Genomic DNA, 22675 nt, shown 5'->3' on the forward strand with positions numbered 1-22675 from the left:
GCTCTTTGGTGGCCTCATCCCCGTTCCCAGCATCCATGTCGCAAAACCGCCAGCCCCGTTCTTGGCAATAACTGGCCGCCCGCTGGGCAGTCTCAGGAGTGAGGCGAGGGGATGAATGGACCCGGAGCCCGGACTCCCTCTCTCCTTGGTGGTGTGAGGGACTCCGCTAAGGCCAGGGAGCCTTCCCAGGGCTGCTCCTGACCTGCAGATGTGCAGAGATCCCCAGGCCACCCGTCTCCGGGGCTACGTTCACATGAAACACCTGGTACCTGGAACCAGGAACCGGACAGGCTAGGCCCAAGTTTCCCCCGGGGCTGGAGCGTGCCCTCCGAGAGGGGCAAGCTGCAGGAGCGTTTCCTCGGTTACTGGGCTGGGCTGGAGAGAGGCAGTTCGGGGTCAGGTGGGGAGGAAAACGGGGGTGCGGGGCAGGTCTGCGCCCTGTGAGCTGCCCCATTTACATGGCCCTTGAGGGAAAGCGGAGACCTTGTGTCGGAGGCAGGTCAGTGACTGCCGGGAACAGATGCAGATTGTCAGCTCCGCCGATCGGCACACAGATAACACACAGCCACCGCAGGAGGCAGGGCACCCCGGCTGCGATTCCCAGAAGGGCCTTATGGCCTAGCGTGACACCCGCACCGACCGAGGTAAAGGGCTGCAGATTAATTCTCAGAATGCACCGGCCCGAGGTGGATGGACAGTGGGGCAGAGTCGGGGGGAGCGTCTGCGACTGTTTGCAGAGTTGGGTTCATTTCCCTCAAAACAAATATGTCCAAGTGATCCCCTCCCCCTTCCAACGCAAAGCCACCCCACCCTGCTCTACCACACTGGCGCCCCCAGAGCTCACCAGCTCTTACGCGGCCTTGGGTTGCTGGAGCCAAGGGGAAGCTTATCGGGCCCTTACATCTCTTAGCAGGAGCGCGCAGTCTGGAGACCAACGTGCAGCTGGCAGCAATTCGCTGCCCTTCGCAGTCCTTGCCGCACAGAGCAGTGTGGGTAGGGATCTGGTTGTGTTAGTGGAGGCCATGCGGGCTCCTCCTACATCTCCATGGCCCTCTGGGTGCTGGAGATGTCTTGGAGAGATCCCTGACTACCCATTGCTGTCTGCTCCCTGCAGTGTACGGATGGTCCCTGCTTTTGCAGCCGCACCCTGACGGCTACTTCCTAGCCTGCCTGCCTCAGGCGCGGGTGGGGGGAGACCCTGAAATGACATTCCAAGGCACCCAGCAGCCGGGGGCCCATACTTGGTTCTGAATGTTTGGAAAGGGCTCAGTTTTGCCACACACTCTCCAGCATGGATTCCCACGTTAACGCGGCCCCGCTTTCGCTCAGAAAGGCTGGGGGGTTTCAGAGACATGTCTTTTTACAGACGTTGTCCGCAAACACTTGACATTGTTTCACCGGTCAAAAGGCATGAATGAAACACGCAAGAAACTTCAATGTGGGGGGGTCTGGATGGAAAAAAGCCAGCCATTTTGCTGAAATTGGGCAAAAGAGGAGCTGTTTGGGTTATGGAAGTGCTCAGGGCCAAAAGGCACCATTTTTCTAAATCTCCCCCCATTTGTTGTTATTACTATTTCATATTTATCTGAATGAGGTTCCGGCTGGGCTCAGAGCCCCATTGCACGAGGAGGTGTGCAGGCAGGTCCAGAGAGATGGTTCCTGCAAAGACACGCTGCCGGCGGGAAGAGGTTCCGTTATCTCCAGGCTACAGCCCGGGGCTGGATTTCAGAGATCTAGGGTCAGTTCCGTTCTGCCAGAGACTCTGTGACCATGAGCAACTCTCTCCATCTCATCTTGTGCTTCTGATCCCCAGCAGCAAAGCAGGGACCACGGCCCTTCCTTTCACCCACCCTTTGCCCGTTCTTCAGAGCAGTGACCGACTCTCACTCTGTGCTTGTAGTGCATCCAGCACACTGGGGCCGGATCTTCAGGGGGCCTCCAGGTGCTACCGTGATCATCCAAACTTCACCATGATGTGCAGCGGTACGGCAACAGTCTCCAACATTAACAGCCCCCTGCTTTTCCCACTGGGATTCTAGGCAAATCCCCCCCAGCCATTTTCCACGGGAGAGCAGCTCACACTTGGTTGCATGGCTGTTGAACCCCACGGCAGAGCTGTGTCAAGCCCGGCAAACAGATAGTGCTGTTTGTTCTGGTGTATGAGACCGGGATACAAAGGTCAGCCCTGAATCCAGCTTCACCTGAACGCAGAGACCTGGGCAGCGCAACCAGCAAGGCCCCTCTTGTCACTGGCAACGCACCGTCTGGTCCATCAAGAAGAGCCGGGTGAGGCCCTGTGACTGGTTCTCGTTCCCTGCCAGCTTCTAACTTGCTTTGCCCAGTGGATGCTTAGGAGGATGTCTGGCGCCTACATTTCTGCAGTATGCAAAGGGTTAACTTTGTTTGTAAGCCACTGAGGTGGGAGGTGGTTTGCTGGGAAAGCTGGATGGGGGGGGACCCAGGCTGGTGAGTGATGTGGGAGAGCCAGTCAGATGACTGGTACTCACGTCATCCCCTGCGAATGTCTTTGAACCTCCACGTTGTATTTACATGGAGTGAGGTCCAAAGCTGCTGGCTCTGCAGAGGCATATGGGACCTCCCGTCACCTGAGCCTGCTGCTTAATATTGATTCATATATAAAGTGAGCAGCGAGTGCCGGGGGCCGACTCACAGAGGACAGCAGGTGAACCGCAGCTCGGTAAGGTGCAGGGGATACAGGTCTTGAATTCTGCTGCAGCTCAGGGCCTTTTCCCGGGAGTGTTGCGTGGAAGCAGAGCCCCGCAAAGCTGCGGCTATCCGCTTTGTATCTGCGGGTAGCCGCGGCTCATTGCAGATGCAGATGCGGAGACAAAAGTTCCTATCTGGGCAGGGCTCTGTGTAGAAGTTGGAGCAGAATTCCGTGGGTTCTAGGCCCACCTTTTGGAGTGTTACCTAGGGGTTTCCTGTGCTCCATTTCTGTGTCATAGGGAGTATGGTTGAGCGGTTAGAGCAAGGAAGGTCACCTGGACTCTAAACCCAACTCTTTCACGGACACTCTAGCCTTAGTTCCACCAGCTCTACAATGGGCAAACAGAGCTGACCGGCTGTTGCCTGTGACCGTGGATTGCTTAGCTTGCAAAGCTCTTTGAAAGCCTGGGGTGAAAGACGCTGTAGCAAGGTGGTGTGCACAAACCTGCGAGGAGTGGGGGTGGAATCATCACAGAGCACCGTAAGGCGCTTGGAAACAGGGCTTCCGAGTGTGCCAGGGTGCCAATGGGCCGATCTGTGACAACGATTTCCCCTGAGGTCGTTCCAGGTACCGGAAGCAGCTTTCTGGGCTATCTTCTTGAAAACAGCGCAAAGCGCACAGCGCAGAGCAGAGCCCCTGGTCATTTGGACACATGAATGTCCAGCCCACACGGAGATTGGGATGGTTACCGTGCACTGTGCAAATCGAGGGCACCTCTGCTCTCTTCCTTTGAATCGTTGCTCTAGCGTGGGGCTGGGAAGGGGGGGTCAGTCTCCAGGCTGCCCCGGGGAGAGAGGCCTCCCCCAAACCTCTCTCACAGCAGCAGCTTGGACTTAGGGGAGAAGCACCTCTCCATGGCCACTGCAGCTTCTGCAGGCAGAGCCAGAGGAGGGGTGCACGGCCCCCGGCTGAGTCAGATCCTAGTGTGTTGGCCCCCTGCTCTCGTCAGCCAAAGTGAGGAATGCAGCAAACTGTGCGCTTTCCCCTCGCTTCCTGAAGAAGGAACAGGCGACACTGTTCCCATGTAAATCGGGAATTTCAGCCTTCCCTAACGGGTGCCTTGGAGTGGGAGGCTTGGGGATGGGGCAGTCCAGAGGGGAGGGGCCCCCAGCCAGCCCCCTTCGCTTGCCTGGTGATAGCCTCTTTTCTGTGTGGTTTTCGGAGGAGCAATCCCATTCCAGGCACATCCCATTGTCCTGGCACATCTAACCCTGCCCTTGCTTTAAGTTCTGGGAAGAGGAAGCCGTGCACCGAATTGGGTGGTCCCAGCTCTTACCGTCTAGGAGAAGTTCTCGACCAGACGGACGGACGCACAGACAGACTCAAATCTATGGTGGAGTTGTAGCACGGTAGTGCCTTGCGAGCCCGAGTTATGGGCCAGGAACCAGCGCGTGTGTCCAGCCTTTGCTCCCGCGCCGAGGCAGTTTATCTGGGCCAGTTCTAGAGTCCTTTTCTCTAGGTGCCTTACCCCTTGAGAGATCCCACTGAAATCCGTGAAGCGGGAGGGAACTCCTAGAGAGAGGGTCAGAGTCTGGCCTCGTGGACTGTATTTTACACTCACTAGCTGGACATTGTGCCCCCCAGCTGCAATTTAAATCCCCACTTGGAAACGTGGCGCGTCCTTGGGAAAAGCAACAGCCCAGATTTGGGGACTGGAAGATGAGTCTGGCCCCCACCCCACGAGCAGGGAAACGAAGGTGGAGCCCGGCCGTGGCGGGAAGGGCACTAACTGCTTTCTGCTTTGTTTCTCCCCAGAGACCCAGCCCAGGGAGCAGACAGACCATGACTCCCAAAGCTGCCCTTCTGGCGCTGCTCCTGGCCACCTTCGCAGGTCGGTGCTCGTCTCTGTAACCAGGTGCAGGGACCCACTTCCTGGCTGTGGCCATGGCAGGGGAAAGGTCTCCCTTCCTGGGTGGGGATAGCGCCGGGGATCCCCTGCGTGGCGGGGGCCTGGTGGCTTACAAGGGGATGACGCTTGGAGCAGGAGGGGAGACACCGTCAGACGCCCCAGCGTGTTGCTCTTTGGATGCTATCGCTGTGCTGCACGGCAGTGTCGCTCTGACCCTGTCCCTGAAGGCTCAGGCCCTGTTCCTTTCACGCTGCGTTTGGACCCGACACGCGTGGCCCTGACCCTGCCACTGACCTGCAGGTCTGCTGTGCCTCGGGAGTCAGCCCCACTGAGGCCGACTGGTGCTGAGCACCCAGAACTCCCATGGCACTTAGTGCTGGAAATTGGGGCCTTTACTGAGTTGGGGAGGGAGCTCCCCTGGGACTTGTCAGTGTAAAGAGGCCCCTGATCATCCCCGGAATAAAATACTCCCCTGAGGATCACAGGCTGCGAGCTCCATCAGCTTAAGCACGGCTCCCCACACCAGCCCTTCCCTTCCCTTCCCTTCCCTTCCCTTCCCTTCCCTTCCCGGAGCACCTCCATGCCACCTCCCTGCTGCCAGCATCCTGCCTTGCCCCAAGGGGCTCTCCTGAGGTCACTCTGTTACATGCTCCTTTTCCAGCTTGCCAGGATGAACAGGCGAGGAACGGGTTCTGGGATTACCTCAGCCAGCTCACTCACGACAAGGCCAGCGTGGTGCAAACCCAGAGCATGAAGCTGGACCAAGAGATCAAGTGAGTACAGTTACCTCCTTCTCTGGCAGGGCCCTGAAGCCGCTTGCCCTGTCAGAGGCCAAAGCACATCGGGGTCTTGCTCTCTGCCGTACAACTGGTCGGTTTATCGACTGGTTTTTATCGAGGCACAGTGCCCCTAAGGCCTTTGCATTTATAGGCATCTTGGGCATTTCCACACTCAAAGAATAGATTGCTTGAGCTAATCGCCAGTTGAGCCCATACAAACCAGGCCCCTGGAGCGCGGCCAGCTGGTGGTGAACCTGAAGTAAAACACAGAAAAGCCCAGTGGAAAGCAGAAAGTGGTCCCTGGAGCTCAACAAACATGCCCAGCAGTGAAGACAGGGAGCAAGGATCACGGGGCAGGGCTCCGGGCTGCAACGGTGGGATGCAGTAGCCAGCCATGCTGGCTAGGCCCGCAACACTGCAGGCAAGGGCTATGCAAACGGCTCTCTGACAAGCCTCCATGGCAGTCGTGATACCCCAACACAGTTCAGCCAACGCCCCTCTTTCCTAATCTATCCCGCCACCTTCTCGCCTCTTCTGAGCTTGCGCTCCGGATGGATTCTGCCATGTAGTTTTTGTTCTACAGGCAAAGTCCACAAGGGACTAAGCTAAGCTGAGAACCACCAGGCTCATCTTAACTTTCGACCAAGGCCCAAGTCTCGAGGGGTGAAAAGTTAGTGCTTTACACATCTTTGACAGCCTCATGTCTTAAATCAGCGCCTGGCCATACAGTCAATATTGCCACTCAGGGGACACAAGTGCGAGGAGGCCGACTCAGAGCTCAGGCAATTAGAAGTGTGTGTGTTTGTTGTTTCCCATAGAAAAGTGAAAGAAAGTATCCAAGAAGGAGTCAGCTACATGGGCAATCTCTTTGAGAAACTGGCCCCCTTCAGCCGAGGGCTTCAGCCACGGTTCTACGAGGACTCTGACGGCCTGCGAAGGCTCATCAGGAAGGAGCTGGAAGGCCTGAGGGTGAAGTTGTCTCCTTACGTGGACGAGGTGCACCAGAAAATCAGCAAGCACCTGGAAGCGCTTCACTTTCAGCTGACCCCATTCACCGAAGAGCTCCTGAACCAGGTCTTGCTGAAATCCAGGGAGCTCCAGCAGCACCTCACCCCTCCTCGGGACATGAAGGCCCAGCTCCTGGAAGGCGTAGATGAAGTACAGAGATTCATGGCTCAGTATGCCAAGAAAATAGCCTTTCACACGGACCAAGTGAAGGAGGTCGTCCATCCCTACGTTGCCAGACTGGTGACTGAGATCCACCGCAACATGGAGGAACTCCACAGAAACCTCATGCCCCACACCAAAGTCAGCCCGGAGAAACTTAATCATTACATCCAGGAGCTCTCTGAGAAGCTGACCCAGAATGCCAAGGAGCTCCACCAGAAGATCCAGAGGAATGTGGACCACCTCAAGGAGCAGCTGCGCCTTTACCCCAGTGGCCTGAGGGAGCAGGTTGCTGGCTCAGCTGTCGACCCTCACTGGGCTGTGGACCCCTACATGGAGGGCCTGGCTCTGGAAGTGCAGCAGAGAATCGAGGAGTTCAGACGGGACACGTTCCTTGAGATAGATGACTTCACCAGGACCATTGACCGGGAGACAGAAGAAATTAAGTTCAAGCTGTCTCCACTGTCGCCATACTCAGAGGAGTTTGACAGCTCAGCGCCTCTGGAGGACTTGCATGTCCGCCTTGACTCTCTGTGGAGGGACATTTCCCAGAGTTTAAATGAGAGAATCAGTGATTTGCAGTGAAATCCTGGACCGGGGTATGGAGAGGGACGTGCAGGAGCGTGGGTGTGCATGCATGTTTAAACCAGGCCGGTCAAGAGGGCACGTCCCACTCTGCCGCGCTCTGTGGCTAAGGTCAGTTGTGGCCATGGCTTGGACGACTATAACAATAAAATGCCAGCAACACAGCTTCTCCTGCCACATTACGTACAGCAATTTGTGTCTAGGTGCCGTGCTTCTCCAGAGTTTTCACGTCTGACAGGTATTCTGCCAGTCCCCCTCCATCCCTGCCCACCAGCCCCCTGCAGCTGAAAAACACGGCGACCTGACAAAGACAAAGCCAGCCTCTGTCAGAAGGATGCAATTCTGTGGCTCCTTTTCCACTCGTGCAGTTTTGCTACAATCATTTCACAAACCATCATTGCTGTGGGCGGGTTACAACCCAAACAGTCAGAGTGCTGATCTCAGGAGCAGAGAAGAGCGAATAAGTACCACGTCTGTAATCACCCATATAGTGCACACTGTACGTGAATATAGGTGTAGCACATGATAGTGCAAGAGCACCTGATTAATCCCTGCCCTGTCAGCTCCAACCAAGGGGAACAGATTGGGGCTGATGAAAAGGCCTAATGCCAGCTGCGGGGTTTGGCAAAACCTGCCAACCTGATGAGCCAAGGGCTATAAAGGCTGGGAGGGAGCCAGATGGTGGGGGCAGGCAATGTGTAAGGAAGGAAATAAATAAATACATTGGATATCTCCTAGCAGAGGCTGACTCTGCCTATAAGAAGAGGAAACCCCTGTAAAGACTATAAATAGTTTGGCACTGGTGATAGAACACATGAGGGCTATGTCTACACTGCAGGCTTCTTGCACAAGAACAAAACTTGCGGCGTGTCTACACTGCACGTGCGTTCTTGCACAAGTACATTTACAGCAAGGCGTCAGAACAGAGGGCTTCTTGCACAAGAGTTATTCCTCTCACCATGAGGAATAAGCCCTCTTGCGCAAGAAGGAAGTGTGGACGGGCAACAGGGGTTTCTTGTGCAAGAGAGCGTCTACACTGCCATGGATACTCTTGCACAAAAGCACATGGCAGTGTGGATGTGCAAAACAGTTCTTTCACAAGAAGCCTGCAGTGTAGACATAGCCTAAGGTGAATAAAGACATGGGTGTTGCACAACCCTGAGGTCTCTCTGAGCCTGATTTGGGAGGGCAACTGGCACCCAGAAAGGGGGCTACTGGTGTACCCTGTTACAATATGTATATAAATATACATTTATATATACATGGCCCTGTTTTATAAGCTTTACTCATATTGATTTCACTGAGACTGCTCAAGTGAGTAAGAGCTTGTCAGTGGGAGTAAAAGGTCCAGAATCTGGCCCACACTGTGTATCTTTGGATTGATACAGAGTTGAAGTGTTGAATTATTTTAAAACTCTTGAAGCTGGACTTTCGGATTTTATAACAATCTTCTCTGTGTTACTAGAGTGAGTAGTACAAGCTGTTAATGTACTATTTTGGTTATGCTGCAGTGGTAACCCTTTCCTTACACATTCTCTGTGTATACAGAATATCCCTCTATGGTCACGTTTTTTTAATGGAAATTTGGTGTTGGAAGCCACAGTCGCAACAATATTGATATGCCATATGCTGTACCAGTTTTATGGTTTCTTTCCCTGCAATTTAACTGTTAAAGATGCTTCAATAAAGTTACATGTTGTTAGATTTCTTTGGAGTTGGTGTTTCCTCTCCCCCTCCCCCGTTGAAATTATACAATAAATATAGCGTCACAATGTGTGGAATTTTAAAGGCTACACAGGTGTCACGTTGCTTCATCTCTCTACTACTTTGCGCTCAAGTATCTGGCCTTCAAGAAACAGCTCAGCATCTGAGCACAATAGCATAAAGAATGGCCAACCGGGGTCCCTCTCACTCAGTAACCTGTACTGACAGCCTTCAACTTCCTGGAGGGAGGTTTCAAAGAGCATGGAGAGAGGTTGTTCTCAGTAGTGACAGATGGCAGAACAAGGAGCAATGGGCTCAAGTTGTGGTGGGAGAGGTCCAGGTTGGATATTAGGAAAAACTATTTCACTAGGAGAGTGGGGAAGCACTGGAATGGGTTACCTAGGGAAGTAGTGGAGTCTCCATCCCTAGAGGTGTTTAAGTCTCGGCTTGTCAAAGCCCTGGCTGGGTTGATTTAGTTGGGATTGGTCCTGCCTAGAGCAGGGGGCTGGACTTGATGACCTTCTGAGGTCTCTTCCAGTTCTATGATTCTATGACAGTGGCTAGGGCCAGCGCAGCGTAATGTACTGAAGGATCCATGCTGGGTTGCCTGGACCTAGCTTCTGGCAGTCAACCACAGGACATACCACACTAATACCAACCCTGGTACTTTCCCTTGCAACAAACCCCGCTGCCAGCTTTGTCCACATATTCACTCTGCTGACACCATTATTGGGCCTAACCAAGTGAGTTACAAGATCAAGAATACATATTCCTGCGCCTCCAGAAATATAATCTATGCTATCATGTGCCGAAAGTGTCCGTCTGCTATGTACATTGGACAAACGTCTCAGACACTTCGCCAAAGAATCAATGCCCACAAAACAGACATTAGACAGGATCACAAAGAAAAAACAGTTGCTTGTCATTTCAACCAGAAAGGACACTGTCTCAATGACCTGCTAACCTGCCTCCTACTTCAGAAGACATTCAGATCTGCACTTGAAAGGGAATCCTCTGAACTGGCATTCATGCTAAAATTCGACACTCTCCGCAGGGGAATTAACAAAGACTCCAACTATCTTACCCATTACAAAGATAGCTTCCCCAATTATCACCTCTAATACTATTAACTCACAGACATCTCCCCTTCCCCACCTCTAATATCATTAACTCACTGGCATTCACCTTCCTTCCCCCCCCCCATCCCCCTTCTGTTCTGAAATGTGATTTGTCCTTTTCATGTGTGTTCATTTTTTTAAAATTGTATCCTTTGGTATATATGGTTGTGACTATTTTCTTCCATTATTTGATCTGAGGAAGTGGGTCTGGCCCACGAAAGCTCATCATCTAATAAACCATCTTGTTAGTCTTTAAAGTGCTACATAGTCCTGTATTTTGTTTCTTAAATAGAAGCTGTTCCATGCCCCTAATTATTTTTGTTGCCTTTTGTTGTACTTTTTCCACTTCTAGTATAATTGTTTGAGATAGGGCAATCAGAACTGTATTCAAAGTGTGAACATACTAGGGGTTTATATAAAGATATTGTGATATTTTCTGCCTTACTAGCTATCATAGAATCCTAGGGCTGGAAGAGACCTCAGGAGGTCATTGAGTCCAGCCCCCTGCCCAAAGCAGGACCAACTAATCATCTCAGCCAGGGCTTGTCAAGCTGAGACTTAAAAACCTCTAGGGATGGAGATTCCACCCTCTCCCCAGGGAACCCATTCCAGTGCTTCACCTCTCTCCTAGGGAAATAGTTTTTCCTAATATCCAACCTAGACCTCCCCCGCTGTAACTTGAGACCATTGCTCCTTGTTCTGCCTGTCATGGCTCCTTCCCCACTCTGGCATGATAAATGCAGAAGTGGGGGCCAGGAAGTGTACCCCAAAGCCTTATCTACCAGGCTTTGTTATAAAACTTCCCTCAAAATCTTAAAACCTAGATTTTGGGAATAAAACTTCCACTGCCACCACCCAAATATTAATAACGAGATTAGGGGAAATATCATTTGGGAAATCTCACCCCATTATAAAAATCAGGACACACAAGTAACCAATGCCAGGTTAATAAAAAGAAAAGAGAAAACTTTTATTATTACAACAATATTTCTGTTGCAAGCATAAGGATCAGATGGAAAGGTAACCAAATATACTCATGGAGGAATTACACCATGGGCTAGAACTTAGTTAAAAAGAAAAGCCAAACATCTCTTAAACAGTGCCAGATCTCAGATCCCATACCCTACCCTTAAAACAATGAAGCCTAAGGAAACTACCTAAACTTTACCCTACTTACAGAAAATGAAGAATGGTGTCTTGGAGAGAGAGATGTGCTTGTCCCTCCCTGTAGCTGCAGAGGACTCACCCAGAGAGACAAAAGGAGAAAGGAAAAAAACCCAAATTCCTTTGTCCCAGTTTGAAAGTCCCACCTACATTCCTACTGGTCACTCCACCTGGCTAGGTGTAGTTAACTCCTTAATCCCCAGGCTGCTGGCTAACCCTCATAATCATGACACTGCCATCCCTCGCTACTGAGAACAGTCTCTCTCCATCCTCTTTGGAACCTCCCTTCAGGAAGTTGAAGGCTGCTATCAAATCCCCCCTCACTCTTCGCTTCTGCAGACTAAATAAGCCCAACTCCCTCAGCCTCTCCTTGTAGGTCATGTGCTCCAGCCCCCTCATCATTTTGGTTGTCCTCCACTGGACCCTCTCCAACGCATCCGCATCCTTTCTATAGTCAGGGGCCCAGAACAGGACATAATACTCCAGATGTGTAAACTGCAGCAAGGGAGGTTTAGGTTGGACATTAGGAAAAAGTTCCTAACTGTCAGGGTGGTCAAACACTGGAATAAATTGCCCAGGGAGGTTGTGGAATCCCCATCTCTGGAGATATTTAAGAATAGGTTAGAGAAATGTCTATCAGGGATGGTCTAGACAGTACTGGGTCCTGCCATGAGGGCAGGGGACTGGACTCAATGACCTCTCGAGGTCCCTTCCAGTTCTAGTATTCTATGATTCTACGAGATGTGGCCTCACCAGTGCCAAATAAAAGGGAATAATCACTTCTCTAGATCTGCTGGAAATGCTTCTTCTAATGCATCCCTTTCCTAATGGTTGCTAACATGTGTGTGGTTTTTGGGTTTTTTTTTGACTGCTGCTGCGTGTTGAGCAAATGTTTCCAGGGACCCATCCACTATGACTCCAAGACCTTTTTATTGAGCAGTAACAACTAATTTAGATCCCAACATTTTTCTGTGCAGAGTTGGCGGAACCTCATCAAAGGTTTTCTGAAAGTCTAAGTAAACTGCATGCCCTAGCTAACACAGATTTGTAGAATTCTAATACGTTGCTGAGGCACGATTCCTCAACAAAAGCTGTGCTGCCTCATCCTTAATATATTGCATTTCTCAGTGTGTGATAAGTCTGTTCTTTTACTATCGTTTCAGACAAGTTGTCCGGTACTCAAGTGAGGGTCACTGGCCTGTAACTGCCAGCATTGCAGAAATTCTTCTGTGTGTAGTTTCTGTGTGGGCACCTGTGAACGGGGGTCCAACACTAGCAGTAGGCCTACGCACAGTAAGCAATTGCTCAAGGAAGCCCCCTGTCTATTACTGGTATCTGCTCTATGGGGGGGTCCCAGCACAGCCCTGGCCACAGAAACCCTGCAGGGTGGGCTGCCGCAGGCAGGAGAGAGGTCACACCTCCCCCACATGGCACGTGGCGCCTGGCCCCCAGTGGTGGCTGGGGGGGGGCTGCTGCCACGTGGCGCCTGGCCCCCAGTGGTGGCTGGGGGGGGGGCTGCTGCCACGTGGTGCCTGGCCCCCAGTGGTGGCTGGGGGGGGGCTGCTGCCACGTGGCGCCTGGCCCCCAGTGGTGGCTGGGGGGGGGGCTGCTGCCACGTGGCGCCTGGCCCCCAGTGGTGGCTGGGGGGGCAAGGGGGCGGCCTGACTGCTCTGCCCCAGGGCAGGGGGTTGCAGGGGGGGCCCCTCCCTGCAGCAAAGGGGCACGTGCGCCCCTCCCCCAGCCCTGGGCCAGGCTGAGGCCTACCCCGCCCTGAAGCCTGGCTGGAGTAGCCCCGCCTCACGTGACCTCGAGGAGGCTGGGCCCCTCCGCCGGGTCTTGAAAGGGGGCGGGGCCCGGCGAAGCACTTCCGGGCCGGAGGGCGGCGGAAGCGGAAGTGGCCGCGGCATGTCGGCGATCGGGCAGCTGGAGCCCGTGCGGGGCGGGCCCGTGTTCCGGCCCCTCAGCGCCGAGGACGAGCAGCAGCAGCCGGACGAGATCGAGTCGCTCTGCATGAGCTGCTACCGCAACGTGAGGCCGCCCCGGGCCCGGCCTGCTGGGGGCGGGGCATGCTGGGGTAGCGGGGAAGGTGGGGCCGGGGCGGGGGGGGTAACGGGGGGGGCAGCGGGAAGCGGCACTGGGGGGGTAACGGGGGGGAAGCGGGAAGCGGCACTGGGGGGGTAACGGGGGGGAAGCGGCACTGGGGGGGTAACGGGGGGGAAGCGGGAAGCGGCACTGGGGGGGTAACGGGGGGGAAGCGGCACTGGGGGGGTATCGGGGGGGCAGCGGGAAGCGGCACTGGGGGGGTAACGGGGGGGAAGCGGCACTGGGGGGGGTATCGGGGGGGCAGCGGGAAGCGGCACTGGGGGGGTAACGGGGGGGGAAGCGGCACTGGGGGAGTATCGGGGGGGCAGCGGGAAGCGGCACTGGGGGGGTAACGGGGGGAAGCGGCACTGGGGGGGTATCGGGGGGGCAGCGGGAAGCGGCACTGGGGGGGGTAACGGGGGGGAAGCGGCACTGGGGGGGGTAACGGGGGGGGAAGCGGCACTGGGGGGGGTAACGGGGGGGGCAGCGGGAAGCGGCACTGGGGGGGTAACGGGGAGGAAGCGGCACTGGGGGGGTATCGGGGGGGGAAGCGGCACGGGGGGGGTATCGGGGGGGCAGCGGGAAGCGGCACTGGGGGGGTATCGGGGGGGCAGCGGGAAGCGGCACTGGGGGGGGTAACGGGGGGGAAGCGGCACTGGGGGGATATCGGGGGGGCAGCGGGAAGCGGCACTGGGGGGGTAACGGGGGGGAAGCGGCACTGGGGGGGGGTCCCCCATCCCAGCGTGTTCATGTATTTGTGGCTTTGCTCTTTCAGGGGGTCACGCGGCTGCTGCTCACCAAGATCCCGTTCTTCAAAGAGATCATCGTCAGCTCCTTCGCCTGCGACAGCTGCGCCTGGTCCAACACTGAGATCCAGTCGGCAGGGCGCATCCAGGAGCAGGGCGTGCGCTACACCCTCTCAGTCTCTGCTCGCCAGGTGAGCTGGGACCTCTCTGGCAGGAAGGGGTTTGCAGCCCAGACCTGGTGGCACGGAGCACTCAGCGCCGGGGGAAATACAGGGAGCTACCCTGCTGGCAGTTCCGAGGCAGCCTAGTCGTCACCTGCCTCCTACTGGCCTTGTCTGAGATTCTGGATTCAATCCTGGCTCTGACGTAGACTTCCTGGGCCTCTTAGACGAGTCCTTTTGCACTGGAATTCCCCATCTGTGGAGTAGTAGGTAGTGGTTGTAAAACAGCAGAGCTGTCGTCAGCCTCAGCTGGTGAGATACAAGTGCCCTGATGTTAAACATTTAGCACTTGTGGTATAATGGGCTGTTGCAGAGTATATTAAGGAGACTGAATCTGGGATCTAATGGTGTAACAGCACAAACACCTACTGTCTGAGCTAGTAGACCAATTTGCCTAGTCAAGGTTGTTGTTGGCTCAGCAACTTGCATGTTGCCCACTCATGGAAGGGAGATGGAGTGCCCCACTGAATAAGCACAGGTTACACATCCAGTGCCTGTTGCAATTTAGTGGGTGGTCACAGGCTGTCTGTATCTCAGAAGGGCATGGTAGGTGCCTGTGCATCCAGATTGAAATTATAATGAGGGTTGACAGAGATGGAGTTTAGGTGGGCAGGTTCTAGCCAGGAACCTACTTGTGGGTAAAGCACAATTGTCCTTGGATCATAGTATGACAGAAAATCTGCTTCTCTGACTACTGTAAAGTAATATTTAATGGAGGGCATTATCAACTGCTCGTTAAGGAGATGTTGACTCTCTCTCTTGTGAGTACTTGTACTGTGAGATCCATGCAATGTGCTTGAATAGGTTGTGAGCGTTTGGAGAAGGGAGAGCCAGCATTTGCCCTGATGTGTGGCAGCTATGATCAGGAAAGATTGTTGGTTTTGTGTCCAGTTCATTGATGCTTTGTATCTACAGATGAAACCTCTCTGGTCTGGCGACATCCATAGCCGGATGTCCATGTACTATGGGCGGGGCCAAGTTTCACTTAGTCTGATAGTTGCCCAACCAGTCTTGGCTCGCTGTGTTCTATGCTGTTAATGATCCCCAGTTGGGAGGGTGCTAACACTGTGTTCCCAGTGTGCTTCTCAGGGTTGAATTCTGATTCTTAGTTGCTCAGCGTGTGTAGGAGTTCTGGCCTGTTGTAGCTTTATTTTTAATCTGTTCTATAAATTGTTCTGTCCAGGATATGAATAGGGAAGTGGTGAAGACAGATTGTGCCACGGCTAGAATCCCAGAGCTAGACTTTGAAATTCCTGCTTTCTCTCAGAAAGGAGGTAGGTATGTCATCTGAGCTCACATGTGGCTTGGGATGGCTGATACACTAACACCTCACCAAGCCACTCCCAACAACTTTGGGCTACTGGAATAGACTGTTCTGTTTCTCGGTATGACCTAGTTTAGGCAAAGGTCTGGATTTTGGAGTATAAACTGAGTCACATCAGTACAGCTTCAGTGAGATTGGGGTGGGTGGTGGTGGAGCTAGGCTCTGTGGTATTACTGCCTTAAATGGTTCTAGTCTTGCACTCTGGACCCCAATTTATCCTGCTACTAGTCGGTGTCTAGCCTAGAAAGCTAGCTCCCTCAAATCCGGCATTGTTTTGGAAACTGTCACAGTCTAGTCCTGGTGCACCTCTTCCTTCATGGATGCTTCTCATATTGAAGCTGCTGCTGCCTATCAAAGGTCTGGGCTTCAGTTCACTGACACATGCATAGTGAATTTGCAGCTGGATAGTGCTATCTGAGAAGGGAAGATACTAGAAGTACCAGGGGAAGAAAAACAGGAGCTTTTAAGAGTTCTTCCCTCTCCCTCCTCCCCCCCCCCCCACACACACAATCTGTGGGAACAAATAGTCCCAGGGCTGGTGGGCTAGGGGTGGTAAGTTTAGAAGACTAACAGCACTTCTTTGGTGTATTTAATGCTGCAATTGGGTCTGTGTTCTTTCTCCATCAAGCTCTTACCACTATCGAGGGAATAATTGACAGAGCTGTCGTTGGCCTGGAGCAGGATCAGCCAGTCCGCAGGGTAAGGTGTTTTAAGAAGGGAATATCAAAACAGATGCCTGCTTGTGGTATAAACTTTCCCAAACATTCAGTTGCATGTCCCCTACTAGATGACCAGCTGAGAACACTTCTTGGCTTGCTATTGTGTGCCCAGCCTAACATCTAACCTGGTACCAAAGATCCAGTTTTGGTTCTCTCATTTCACAGGCAGCCGATAAAGATGTGGCAGGAAAAATAGATGAATTTATTGGCAAACTCAAGCAGTTGAAGGAAGTGGATTCTTCTTTCACCTTTGTAAGTGTTAGCAAGAGGATGTGGGAATGTCTCTCTCTCTCTCTCTCTCTCTCTCTCTCTCGGAGGAAGGTCAAACTGAACACTTTCTTTCTACTTCCCTCTGACAGATTATAGATGACCCCTCGGGTAACAGCTTTGTGGAAAATCCTCATGCGCCACAGAAAGATGAAGCTCTTGTGGTTACACGTTACAGGAGGACTGCCCAGCAGGATGCAATGCTTGGACTTGAGGAATTTGGTCTGGGAGGGGAAGGTGCCTTCAAGTCACAAGTAAGGGGAGGCCTGGCAGATGAAAATTAGCTCTTCCCTCATTCCTGCCCTTTGTGGCCCGTGTTCAGGTGAAAGACGAGATGCCTGCAGATCCTCAATCTTCCTGTCTTCCTTTATGTGCTGGAGAGGAAGCTGCTGTGTAGCAGAGGCATTGTTCTTCCACCCTAACTCAGAGTTTGTTTGGAGATCCATGAATGAGCAGATGTGAGGTATAGCTGTCTGAGCCAGCTTATTGATATTGGCCTCTGTGCTGTTTCAGGCAGATGAGACGGATGAGAACCCAGATGACTCTGTGGAAGACCTGAGAAATGAAGTGAGTAACATTTCTGGCTAGCCACCTAGAGTTGTCTAACTGGATTGTAGGCATGTCCTGATCTCTCTGAGGAGAGCCTGGTAGCGGGCATGTGTATAGGGATACCTAAATGGCCCCATTTGTTGGATTAAATCAGTTTCCAGGCTGTAGTGATCAGGGCCATAAGTATCTGTGCAAGCCATGTAATGGTCCATGTATTGCAAGGTGCTTTAGTATCTGTCTTGTGACGTGCTCAAGACTCTTCAACCTGTTCTTGTATTACAGGTGTTGCAATTCAACACAAACTGTCCTGAATGTAACGCTCCAGCCAGCACTAACATGAAGCTAGTGCGTATCCTTGTGCTATGACTGTATGATGGTACAAATGGGCCTCCTCTGTGCAGAGGAGTGATTTTCAGAATTGTACGTGGGCCTGGTGTGTTTATGGCTTTTTATCCTGTCAGAGAAAGGCTTAAAGGTCTGATGCGCGGCTTATGACTTGCAATGGGCATGTTTCAATCCTAATGGATGATCCTATTAAGTGGGAACAAAAGTCTGGAAACTTCCAAATACCTGTTGACATGACTCTCTGCATTGGTGCTCAGCACCTGCATTGGCACTGATAGGGTAATCCCCTTGGAATGCTCTCTTGAAGAAAGTTGCATCCTTGTATGGCAGGGCTGGGAAGCAGCTTAGTCCCGTGCAAGGAAGCCAAAAGTTCTTTTCTTGAAGGTTTCTTATTTCACACAAACTTCCTTAACGTCTGTCCCAGAAATTCCACACTTTAAGGAAGTGATAATTATGGCTACAAACTGCGAGGCCTGTGGGCATAGGACAAACGAGGTGAGCTGTGAACTTGACCATGTCTCCTTCAGAACATGCCACCATTCTCGTGTTTTCTCCCAAAGAGATGGACTTTTCTTTGTGTCCGTTGCCTGCACTTCACTTCTTCTTTTCATGATGAGATGGGGCTTTGCTAAATGTTGCAACTGTTGGACATAGGGTTATCTTGCATGATAGCTTGTGTCTCACCACTGTCCTGCTGCGGACTAGTGTTTTCTCCATAGATATCTGCTTTATACTTGCAGATATTTGCGGTTACAAATGTTGTACCTAGAAATCTGCAAATTTGCAGATATCTGCTTTATATCTGCAGATACTACATCTGTGAATGTAGATGCAGATATGTGCTGATCTTTTTTTTGTAGATGTGGATACAGATTTTGTATCCATGCAGGGATCTACTGAGGACTTTCTCACTTGGATGCTTAGGCTGGCTAGTTCCAGGCTGTGTAAATGCAGGCATACACTAAGATGTTCATATCTGATGTCCTGGAAAGTTACAAACTTAATCTGCAGAGAGGATCTGTTTTTCCCAGCAAACTCAGGTTGGAAGGACTACGGCAGCTGGGTGTTTAGCATGGGAACAAATATCTACAGCTCTCACTGTCATAGTACTTTAATCCATTAAGTAGCTGTCTATCCCTTCTGTCCCCAAAACTCTGTCCTAAACCTAAGGTGGAGATGCTGGGTCACTGTCTTGCGTCTTACATACTGTTTATAGCACACTGTAGTGGCAAGAGGATTAAAGTATTCTGAATGCTTTGTCACTTGTAAACTGTCCCTAGGTTAAATCTGGAGGAGCAATAGAACCGCTGGGAACCAGGATTACTCTTCGTGTTACAGACCCTTCGGACATGACGAGAGATATACTAAAGGTGACCTCTTGCTTCAGATATCAAACTCTGTGTGTGGCTGCTTCTTGGGACCTCTTCCTTCATCAGCAGAGGTCTAGTTGAGGCTTCTGGGATTTATTCCTGGCTCTCCGTAGAGTGGCTGTAGTCTTGGCCTTTCCCGTCTGAGTCCCTCAGATAGAAGCTGCTCTCTAGAGTGGGATGGATGACCTGGAATAAACCTACCATCTCTCTTGTCTCTGTAGTCCGAGACATGCAGTGTGGAAATCCCAGAGCTGGAGTTTGAGCTTGGCATGGGAGCGCTGGGAGGAAAATTCACCACTCTGGAGGGGCTGCTGAAAGACATCCGAGATCTGGTGAGTAGCCTCTCTGAAGCCCGTTGTTGGATGAGATTTGCGTTTGGGATGTGTAGACTTCCATAATCTGACTGGTGGAATGCTGAATACTTGTGCTCCCATTTGCCAAACACTGCTCCAAGGAGGGCATGTGAAGGCTGCAGCAGAACAGCAATGACATTTGCTCTGCTTCTCTAAGTCCACAGGGAGCTACATCAGCCACTCAGTGGCCTGCAGGCTTTTTTGGGCACTACGTTAACAAGAAGGTTACTTGAGAGCAGCCTCAATCCCTCCCCCGCCAGGCTCTGGGTGTGCTGCCAGCCCAGGCATGCTCCCTCTAAACAACTGAGGGCAGCTCAAATTGGCCTAGCTTAATACCTATTGTGTTCTGGGGCACTAATGCCCACAGGAAGGTGGGCTGTAGAACGGTTTCTGAGGTCAGAGTATGTAGAACCGATGGTGTCTCTAGTTCCTGGGTCTGCTTCTGAAATCGAAGGGATCTGTAACCCAGTACACAGTGTGACTGAGATCTCTCTTTACAGGGCCTCTTCACTGCAGGAAATGAGCTTTCAAAAGCCTGCTATGGGCTGCCCAGAGCAGCATGCTGTCGTAGAAGGCTAACTCCTGTTATCTAGTGACTTCCCAGGGTTCCCCTGAATGCCTTGGGCCAGACTGGATACGTACACGAGGCTCAATAGTAACCTAGTGTTGGCACAGTGTGAAGGAGCCTGCTTTCTCTTGCAGGTTACGAAAAACCCCTTCACTCTGGGGGACAGCTCTACTCCAAGCAGAGTGGAGAAGCTCCAGGAGTTTGGCAGAAAGGTGTATCAGGTTAGTAGCTTCGGGATGACATTCACACTGATCCTGGCAAATGATTGACGTGGTCTGATGTGTTCTCTGGCAGCACTGATGCAAGTCTGAAGTGTGTAACTTTGTGAGATCTCTGCAGTCCCACGAGATTCCTCTCCTTACCTTGCCCTCCTGTTTGGTTTCCACCTTCTTCCAGTGCCCTACGTAGCCATGAGGGGGCTTGTAACTGCTTCAGGACCATTTATGTTGCTCCATATTAGGCAGGGAGTATCTTGTAACACAGCATGCTTACATACAAGGAAGGCAGTGATCCTGAAGCTTGCCCTGACCTCAACCCCTCACACAAGCTAGACTAAAGATGTTCAGTATCACTACTCTGAGCCACCAAAGTCTGGAGTAGTTTTCTCCTCTCACTGAAGTGACACTCCTGCCATGCTATAACACAGGTTAGGCCGTAAAGGGCTAACTTTCCAGGTGCCTTGAGCTAATCCAAATTGGATACATGCAACTATGTACATCCTAGATGTAAATAAAATCACTGGCTGTTCTACTGGCTAGGGTGTCCAGACAAGTAATGGAATAGAGCCACAGCCCTGTTTCTTAGCATGCAGTGATGCAACTGATGGCAGGGTCAAGATGGAACTCTGCATGCTGGGAAATGGAGCCACATCCATGTTAGACTTAAGGATGTTAAATTACGGTTAATTGACTAGTTGAGTAGTCGATGGAATAGTAGTCGAGTAGTTGATAGGCACTTCTACATTCCTCCTGTGACATGCACAGGAGCCCTCACTGGGGCTCTTGTATATTTCAGAGGAGGAATGTGGAACTCTGGACCAGTGGCAAGTCCAGCTGACTCCAGGCTGCTTGAGGGCATGCCTGTTTGAAATGTTCAAGAGTCCCCAGCGGGGGCTCTTGTGCATTTCAAAGCCACAGAGCCCTCATGGAATCTGGGGTCAGCGGAGGGCTCAGAGTCCTGAGCTCCATGCTGTGCTGCATGCCAGTCGGAGCCTGGGATCAGCTGGGGAGTCCCAGCTGAACCCAGGCTCCACGGCACTGCCCCTTTGAAATGCCAAGGCGGCAGGGCACACAGCTGTGCGCTGCTGCTGCTTTGAAATACCCTTCCCCATCCCTTTGCTGCCTGTGTCTGATGGAGGCAGCAAGGGGGAGGGGGGAAATCGACTAGTCAACTGACAAGCAACTGCTTATCGGATAATCAGTGTGTCGACTAGTCCTTAACATCCTTAGTTGGATTCCTGTTTCTTGTCCAGTGTGGGCAGCTATGAGATACTGCATCTCTGTTTACAGATGGCCATTGGCTTTCAGTGTTTCCTAAATATCATGGATAAGGGGGCTGGTCCACAGTCTTAATCTGTTACACCAGACTACTCAAACCTTCAAATGTGGCAACAAATTGGGATTTTAACAGGGATTAGATCGGAAGCATGCATGACAGCAGCAGTTGGCTATATCTGGAACTCTGTCCTCCTACAGGCCTCCTCACCTGAAGCACATCCTGTCTTGAGTAAATACTGTTATGCACAGAATGTTCTAGCTGCCTATAAAGCAAGTTGTGTTCTTACAGTAGTGCATAAAGCTTCTGTAGCTCCTGAGTTATTCTGTGCATGAACAAGGGGGGTGGTCACAACCTGCAAGATTTAGGAGGGACTGTTCACTGCTAAAATAGATTGAGGGGAGGGGTCTTGGCAACTCTTCAGCAAAGACAGTCAACCTGTTAATATGCCTTTGTTTCCTCAGATTATGGAGGGTCACATGGAAGCTCACTTCATTCTAGATGATCCTGCAGGGAACAGCTACTTGCAGGTAGAGTGCAGAGCACTTTGTAATGAGATTTCCCTTTAGGGTCTCTTGAATGACCTGTAGTCCACAGTGCGCACCCCTCTGCCCCAATGCTATTCAGAACAACCCAGGAACCACTATGGAGGTGGACTGAGGTGGGAAAAGAATTGGCTTCTTTATCTCCATGCCCATGTTCCTTAACTTCTGATTTGCTACATGTTGGGCAGTGATCTTATTGGTGGTAGCTGGGGGGAAAAAAGTCAGATGCATGGTTCTTCAATGGGCAGATCGGGGGGCCTGAGAGCTAGGACTGTAGGGTCCTTCTGTCTGCTGTGGACTTGTTGGTATTTGGGCAAATCATGTGATCTCTGTGCCTCACAACTCCTTTTTAAAAGGGGCTGATTGTTGCATCCCTAAATTTTGGTCTGTGGGGTAGCTGTTACATAGCCTTTAAAAAAAACCAACTTTTAAAAGGTGCCCTAGAACAACTCATTTTAAAGTCTTTCAAAAAGGGGGGTGAGGCTCAACTAGTCTGTAAAAATGCTAGGTGATTCTTAGCTGAAGTGTGCTAGAGAAGTGTTGTGCATGTAATGATGATAGGCTCTGCTCATAACTTAACTGTTCCTTTCTTTTTCTTTGACTCAAAGAATGTATATGCTCCAGAAGAAGATCCGGAGCTAAAAGTGGAGCACTATGAGCGCACGTTTGCCCACAATGAGGAGCTGGGTCTCAATGACATGAGAACTGATGACTATGAAACAGAGCCAACCTCTGAGCGCTAGTAGCACGCTGAAGGGCAGAAAAGCCAAACTCCTCTCACTAAGTTATTACTATTGTAATAGGGCTAAGGACTTAGCCTGTCTTGCACTGGAGGCAAGCTTTTTCTTTGGGCACCTGGATGGTACAATTGCTTAACTGAACTGCTGGGAGCAAACCTTAGTCAGAAGTTCTGAGTCCATTAGTGACCTTGTTTTGGAGGTTTATATTTGCATAAAGAAAACTGTTAACTACCTGCTTGCTGGGGTGTGAGTTGTGTT

The 22675-nt window shown here is 51.7% G+C and overlaps 2 protein-coding genes across 4 annotated transcripts; both read left to right on the forward strand.

Moving 5' to 3' along the window:
- Nucleotides 1-443: 443 nt before the first annotated feature.
- On the forward strand, nucleotides 444-8526 carry APOA5 (apolipoprotein A5). 3 transcript variants are annotated; one of them, XM_075909787.1, is made up of 4 exons: nucleotides 444-644; nucleotides 4484-4559; nucleotides 5239-5350; nucleotides 6175-8526. In XM_075909787.1, the coding sequence occupies exons 1-4, from the start codon at nucleotides 459-461 to the stop codon at nucleotides 7106-7108; spliced, it is 1308 nt and encodes a 435-aa protein (XP_075765902.1). In that variant the 5' UTR covers nucleotides 444-458; the 3' UTR covers nucleotides 7109-8526. The 3 variants fall into 3 exon arrangements, with proteins under 3 accessions (XP_075765902.1, XP_006121739.2, XP_014428336.2); XM_006121677.4 differs by lacking the exon at nucleotides 444-644 and adding an exon at nucleotides 2210-2286; XM_014572850.3 differs by lacking the exon at nucleotides 444-644 and adding an exon at nucleotides 2541-2698.
- A 4433-nt stretch (nucleotides 8527-12959) lies between these two features.
- On the forward strand, nucleotides 12960-22650 carry ZPR1 (ZPR1 zinc finger). The gene is made up of 14 exons (XM_075909786.1): nucleotides 12960-13122; nucleotides 13952-14113; nucleotides 15327-15417; nucleotides 16096-16166; nucleotides 16352-16438; nucleotides 16546-16707; nucleotides 16967-17020; nucleotides 17285-17351; nucleotides 17772-17842; nucleotides 18628-18717; nucleotides 18939-19049; nucleotides 19773-19859; nucleotides 21597-21662; nucleotides 22286-22650. Exons 1-14 carry the CDS (start codon nucleotides 13000-13002, stop codon nucleotides 22418-22420), a joined length of 1377 nt encoding a protein of 458 aa, XP_075765901.1. The 5' UTR covers nucleotides 12960-12999; the 3' UTR covers nucleotides 22421-22650.
- Nucleotides 22651-22675: the final 25 nt, after the last annotated feature.

This window comes from Pelodiscus sinensis, chromosome 26 (genome assembly GCF_049634645.1).
Source record: "Pelodiscus sinensis isolate JC-2024 chromosome 26, ASM4963464v1, whole genome shotgun sequence".
Taxonomy (NCBI): domain Eukaryota; kingdom Metazoa; phylum Chordata; order Testudines; family Trionychidae; genus Pelodiscus; species Pelodiscus sinensis.